The sequence below is a fragment of the Limulus polyphemus genome, unplaced genomic scaffold (assembly GCF_000517525.1).
Source record: "Limulus polyphemus unplaced genomic scaffold, Limulus_polyphemus-2.1.2 Scaffold3625, whole genome shotgun sequence".
NCBI lineage: Eukaryota > Metazoa > Arthropoda > Merostomata > Xiphosura > Limulidae > Limulus > Limulus polyphemus.
The window spans coordinates 57573-65168 of NW_013669235.1; the positions used below are offsets into that span (position 1 = coordinate 57573).

At 32.5% G+C, this 7596-nt stretch overlaps 1 protein-coding gene across 1 annotated transcript in view; it reads left to right on the forward strand.

Annotated features, from left to right (window-relative positions):
- LOC106469705 overlaps window positions 1-7596 on the forward strand; it is a 58373-nt gene that overhangs the window by 21750 nt on the left and 29027 nt on the right. Inside the window, exons 7-10 of the mRNA XM_013930217.2 lie at window positions 1195-1226; window positions 2721-2757; window positions 4121-4255; window positions 6305-6350. Coding sequence (XP_013785671.2) covers window positions 1195-1226; window positions 2721-2757; window positions 4121-4255; window positions 6305-6350 — 250 coding nt within the window. The remainder of the gene's footprint in view (window positions 1-1194; window positions 1227-2720; window positions 2758-4120; window positions 4256-6304; window positions 6351-7596) is intronic.

Genomic DNA, 7596 nt, shown 5'->3' on the forward strand with positions numbered 1-7596 from the left:
GGTACACCCAGATCTCTTCTAGCATTACAACCGGTACACCCAGATCTCTTCTAGCATTACAACCGGTACACCCAGATCTCTTCTAGCATTACAATCGGTACACCCAGATCTCTTCTAGTATTAGCCTTGACACCCCTGAGAACCAACAGCTAATCTTAGCCTTGACACCCCAGAGAACCAACAGCTAAACAAAATCTTAGCCTTGACACCCCAGAGAACCAACAGCTAAACAAAATCTTAGCCTTGACACCACAGAGAACCAACAGCTAAACAAAATCTTAGCCTTGACACCACAGAGAACCAGCAGCTAAACAAAATCTTAGCCTTGACACCACAGAGAAACAAAATCTTAGCCTTGACACCCCAGAGAACCAGCAGCTAAACAGAATCTTAGCCTTGACACCACAGAGAACCAGCAGCTAAACAAAATCTTAGCCTTGACACCCCAGAGAACCAACAGCTAAACAAAATCTTAGCCTTGGCACCCCAGAGAACCAACAGCTAAAGACGATTAACTGGAAAATACTCTGGTTTATCGACGTCAATGTGAAGTCAATAAGATGGGATTTACGGTTTATGAAAAAGTGACTGTTTTAGTGGTGAAAAACAAAGGAAATTAATATGAAGTGTAAATTTTTTTCTGTAATGATATTCAGTAGTTATTGGTGTACAAAGCAAATGTCTCAACATTTGTAGTACAATAAAAATTAATACAGAGACTCGTGTGTCTACGATAACTAATCATGCGTGGAGATCAGCATCTGTTTAGAGAACAGTTATTGTCATTAACTTGTGTAGTTAGTATCATTTAAGAACACGCAAGAAACGTTGCCGATTCCAGTTGTTATTTTGTTTTTAGAGCAATGTAAAAGCTAACTAAAACAAAAAAATACTATTTAAAGTCCTGATTTGAAGATTTTAGGAATTTTAAAACAAACTCACTTACAGAAGTTTGAAACGTTTGTCACAGCTTGTAAGATTTTATGATTTATAATGATGATCAATGTGTGTTTATATTAGAAGTCTGAATCAGTCAATTTGTTTTTCTCATACTTCTACAGGCTGACTATAACAGAGTATTAAATCAGTGAATCAAAGGGAAAACTTTTACGCGATTCAAATGTTGTGAATTTTTATTTTTTTGGAAGATGGGAGGAGTATACAAATTTGTTTAAATCTTTTTTTTCCTTGTAGGGTGAAGATATAAAAAATAAAGATGATAAAAGGTATTTCCATTTCCTCACTTATACATCTAATGAGGTCACACTTGTCAGCTTCTTGATTGGTTAGTTTAACATCTATTATTTTAACCTCGTCCCAAATATCAGGATATAAAGTGTAGTCGAGTTTCTGTGTACACCCTCTACATTTTGAGAGTGACATTAATACAAAGTTTAGAAGTTATTTGTTTTTTTCACTGACATTAAAACCTAAAAGTAAATACATGTATTTTAGTGTCGTGGATGTCGTGTATCTCTGTTCGTTGCACGTGATGTACACTTGTTTGAGGCAAAAACTAACCAGAGAAATGAACTCCAAGTGTTGCTGTTTTGTATCAAAGATGTCTATGGAAATGAAGCATTCTACTGTTTTGATTTATTACTGTTGTTCAGTAGTTTGTATTGTAACATTAAAGTATAAAAACTAAATTTTAAACTGTAAGTTGTATTAATAGTTAGGGTTAACTGTTTTAAGTGTGATATTAACCACTCGTGAGTCCGAAATTTTGTACTACTGTGATAAAAGGGTATTCCATTTCAAGCTTCTTAAGGTGTACTAGTTTCAGGTTTTCGATAAGTAATGAAATATTAAAATATTTATTGTATCGTGTATTGTATAATACAATTGGCACTGGGATAGTTATATAACTATAAATGTGACAGTGAAAGATATACTTTATAAGAGAGATGTTATGGGTCCTTTCCTGCCTTTTGAAGTACTTCCTTCAAAGACAGACCGTGGGTTTAACTAGCACTGCATGTTTTATTGTAACAAGTTTCTTCACAAGAGCTGAGATCTGTCTTAGACCTCTACTGTACGACAGCTTCCAAAACTATGTGCGGGCAGACACAGAAGTTCGTTGGTGCTGTAGCAAGGGACTTAATGGGTTTGTAGTCAAGTGTTGTTGCTAAGTTTCTGGTTGGTTTGGCTATCTTTATCGTAGAAACTGAGTTTTGCTGGAAATTTTTAACCTTCTCCAACTTCAAATCCCTGTTTCTTACTTCTTAATTAACTGCACCAAGGAATATCACCAGTTCCATCTTGGAGACTTTCTTTTAAAACACTTCACAGATAAGAACAGTCTTCTGTACTGTCTTGATACGTAGGTTCGAGCCCCTAGCTAGGGTGGATCTAAGAGCCATGGGTGTACTAATGAGAGTGACAGTCAAATCCCACTGTTTGGTCAGACAAGAACTACCCAAGAGTTGGCATGGGTTATGTTAACTAGCTGCCTTCTGGCTAGTCTACCAATCAAAATTATTGATGGATATATGCAGGTAGCTTTGGGCAAAAGTTCTAAAATAAAATCTTAAAGTAGAGAGTTTTGTAAAAATACTGTTATGTTATTGCTAGTTTTATTAGTGTAAAAATACTGTTATGTTATTGCTAGTTTTATCAGTGTAAAAATACTGTTATGTTATTGTAAGTGAAATAACACCCAATTTTTTATGAAATTTTTTTGTAACATTTCAAACAACTAAAATTATGACTTATTCCAGGAATTATGAATCTTCATCTTCAGAAAATGAAGAAGAGGTAATTATTTTCTTTCACGTGTTTCCTGTTTTTAACTAATTAAGTTATAAATAGGAATGAATTATTTCAGGATGACATTTTTCTTCTTTTTCTGTATTAATGTTAAAAACACCGCGTAGAGGGAAGGGAAACATCTGTAAGAATGAAAATCATTACAAGAAAAAAATTATTATATGGGATTTGATTCCTGGAGTGGAGATAGCTTGATCAGGCCTTTGTGTAGCTTTGAGCTAAAAACTACAATAGCAACAACACCAGGTTGTATTGATAATGAGAATATGTTCATAGTAAATGAATCCAAATTCACCCTGCGGTTTTAACTCTTTTTCAACACAGGCTCGGTCAATTTGACCGACCACGTGAACTTATTGTACTCATTTAAAGTCTTTATAGATTTAATACTTCTAACTTTCAGTATAATGTGTATGTCTTCACAAAATTTGGCAGTCTTTCAGTTAATATTATAAGTCTTTCGCATAAAAAAAATCATATTTTTCATATAATATAATAATGCATCACACAAGTAGAAATTCAGGATTTGTTTATATATTTCCTTGTAGAATTAAGAAGTTAAAACTTGTATACAATTAAAATATGGATTATCAACTAAGATTTTATGTTATTCTAATTGGTATAGCATAAACAGTTTTATAAAATTTTGAATGTAAGACACTAAAACCTTGTGTCATGTGCAGTAAAGTATATCCGTGGCATTAGGGTTAATTGACTTGTTTCATTCCTTGCTAATGTTTTATCTCAATTATTCACTAAGATGCCAAAATGATACTTTTTAAAGAAGGAACAGTTTTTAGATGCATATAATTTAGAACGTTAAAGATAATAGTAAGGTTATTTTGAGTTATAAGTTACAAAAAGGAAGACCTGAAGGTTTTTGGGAAGTATTAAGAAGGTCATAAGACATTGTAGAATACAACCTGATATTTTATAAATTAGTAGTTGATCAAAAGGTTCCATAAAATGACCAAGTGTACTGGAAGTTGGGTGGACCTTTTTTTAACTATTTGTAGCCAGACAAATAGTGTTTTCCTGGAAATTTAAATATGTAAGATACTATCTTATATAAGGTTTCATCAGACAATGTGAAGGCACATTTGCAGAGTCACTCCTCTTTTTGTCGATCTCGTCACTGTGATTCCAAACGATGCTGCTTAAATCTGTTCCTCTTCTAAATGCTCTCTTCAAACACTGCCTTGCAATGGTTTTTAACACTAACACCAGGTCAGGCAAGTTTAGTAGTTAATGATTAATTTAGTCAATAAAGGACACAGTATGCAATGTTTTAATGTTGTCAATGTGTAAACCTAATTTTTTCTCACTTCTGGTTGTTTTTTTGTTTTTTCAGGACTTAGATCCCAACAGTGCTTTTGTTGCTATAGCAGCAAGTAAAAATAGAAAAGCAAATAATTCAACACAGAATAAAATCAAAAATAAAGAGCGGCCAAAGCCCCAAACAGGTGTTGATGAAGAAAAACAAAACGTAAGTAAGCTGGGAACATCATTGTGTGTTATTTGAATGTACAGGTGTTGATGAAGAAAAACAAAATGTAAGTAATCTGGGAACATCATTGTGTGTCCTTTAAATATATAAGTTGTTGTTCTTTAGATACTGTTTTGTTTTGAGTCTAGCTTCATTGTTGGAAATATCTCTAAAGAACGTTTTTGTGTTCATTCTGTGTATTGTTCTATGAACATTTTTTTATCTATTTATCAAACTTAGGCTATACTTAATATAGGTTTAACCAATGCTAGGCCTAAGACAAGTGGACTTACAGATTTCTAAAACAAAAAAAACGTACACATTTTGCAGTGTAATTTATCTATTTATCAAATTTAGACTATACTTAATATAGGTTTAACCAATGCTAGGCCTAAGACAAGTGGACTTACAGATTTCTAAAACAAAAAACGTACACATTTTACAGTGTTAATTTATCTATTTATCAAATTTAGACTATACTTAATATAGGTTTAACCAATGCTAGGAAGTCCACTTGTCTTAGGGCAGATTTCTAAAACAAAAAACGTACACATTTTACAGTGTTAATTTATCTATTTATCAAATTTAGACTATACTTAATATAGGTTTAACTAATGCTAGGCCTAAGACAAGTGGACTAACATATTTGAGTGTCTGCTTTTATAGTTCTTTTCTATTATTCTATAACTTCTCTATTTAAAGAAGTACTGTTGCAATAAAGATACTAACTTGATCACAAATGTTTTGCGGGTCTCTGATAGTAGTAAAGTATTTCACAGTTTAAAGATTAAAATATAAAAAGGTAGGATAATAATAATAATAATAAAAGTACATAATCAAAACAAGCATGAAATGAAATCGTTTTAACCAGTTGTGTACACGGTCAGTCCATTGGAAATTTGTTACGTGTATCTTCACGAAATAATGCAAGCTCTTAGTGAAGTATAGTAGTCTGTTGTACACAAAAAAATCAGATTTGTTACAAAAGTAAATATTTTACTCCATATTTAAAGCAAGTATTATGTAATACTAAAGATAATATACACTTTACGGAAAAAACCGAAATTTATAAAATTAAATATGAATGTGGAAGTGTTTTTATTGGACGGACAAAACGTAATTTAGCAGAACATAAGGGATGTGTAAGAAATAAAATTCGGCCATAGCAGAACACGTACAAAAAAAAAACAACGTAAGATATTATTGGACAAAATGGTAACATTGGCTCAACCAAAGGGTAATTAAAGCCAATAGTATCCGTGAATCTTCAGAAATAATAAAGTTTAAAAATTATCATGAACAGAGATGAAGGTCCCTTGAATATATGTATAATAATGTAATGGGACCTCCTCTGAGATTTATGCTGTAATCTAAACTTACGTAAAGATCCCGTGATCTCCTTAAGAAGGAATATGTATGTCTTGCAAGTTCACTCCTGATGATGACATGGAAAACATTGAAACACGTTACAGACGATAGATTGGCCTGAATTAAAAAAAATGTTTGTAATTGTGTATCTATGTTAATGTTGTGTGTTATTTATTTATTAAGTATTTTTTTACGAAGGTATCTGTACTCCATTTATGTCTGAAAGAGAATCACTGCAGTAAAAAAACTGTAGAATTGTCTTCGTTTCTCAAATGTTGGTAACTACGTTTTTATATATTGTGAACAGACCAAATTCCTCTGTTGAATAGAGATAGTATTCGTAGAGGAGTATTATTTTTTGTTATTAAGTTTTAAAATTATAATTATAAATTTAAGTCATTTTATTGCAAGACAAGATAAAGATTAGTATAAAGAGAAAACACCTTTGAAGTGGATGATGTAAGAAAGCTAAATGTTAATAACTTCAGACAGGGAGACAAGAAGTGTCTTAACATTATCATGTTGTATGAAAAAAAGGCTTAACGTATATAATATTTTAATGAATTTGTATTGTTTTTTGTATAAATTGATTGACAGAAATTTTACCTGTCCTTGATAAATAACACTTAAAACTTGTTTGTAAAGTAATGACTGTCGTCGAACATTTGTTTAATCTTACAGGTAACTGAAATTGACCCTGTTGTTCTTCAGAGTAGACAGCTAGCGAGTGAGTGTTTTTTTTTTTTATGACTGTTTTAATAATGTGGGAACTGGGTATAAGTCATTAGCTTCTTTTGTACCATTTAGGGTTTTAAATGTTCCTTAATTTCTTTTCGGGCACAAGAATGTTTCGTCGTGCTCGTAGCTAGTATTCACTTGTTTGTTAACAAACTCCATCTGACTGCAAGAGAATAAATCTCTTGTAGTTTTGGAATCAGATCTTGATGGTAGATGGAGATGTGGTATTAGTTGTTGCTGAAAGTTAAATCCGTGTTTCTGTGTAAGGTTGTTATGAAATCTATGTGGATGTCGTTCTGTTAATATCTAAAATCTGGCCATTAAGTAAGTCACGTAAAAAAATTTGTCTGTTAATATGAGCACATGATTGACTGATAACATTTCCAGAGAACTTCATGACTAAATGATAACATGACAGAGAACTTCATGACTAACTGATAAGTTGACAGAGAACTTCGTGACTAACTGATAAGTTGACAGAGAACTTCATGACTGACTGATAAGTTGACAGAGAACTTCATGACTGACTGATAAGTTGACAGAGAACTTCATGACTGACTGATAAGTTGACAGAGAACTTCATGACTGACTGATAAGTTGACAGAGAACTTCATGACTGACTGATAAGTTGACAGAGAACTTCATGACTGACCGATAAGTTGACAGAGAACTTCATGACTGACTGATAAGTTGACAGAGAACTACATGACTGACTGATAACTTGAGGAAATGTTTGTAGTAGTTGTTACTATATATAGTCTGGACCCATTTGAGGAAGTTTTTGTAGTAGTTGTTACTATATATAGTGTGGACCCGTTTGAGGAAGTTTTTGTAGTAGTTTTTACTATATATAGTGTGGACCCATTTGAGGAAGTTTTTGTAGTAGTTGTTACTATATTGGACCTGTTGAGGAGGTTTTGTAGTAGTTGTTACTATATATATATTGTGGACCCATTTGAGGAAGTTTTTGTAGTAGTTTTTACTATATATATAGTGTGGACCCGTTTGAGGCGGTTTTTGTAGTAGTTGTTACTATATATAGTCTGGACCCATTTGAGGAAGTTTTTGTAGTAGTTGTTACTATATATAGTGTGGACCCGTTTGAGGAAGTCTTTGTAGTAGTTTTTACTATATATAGTGTGGACCCATTTGAGGAAGTTTTTGTAGTAGTTGTTACTGTATATATTGTGAACCCGTTTGAGGAGGTTTTTGTAGTAGTTGTTACTATATATATA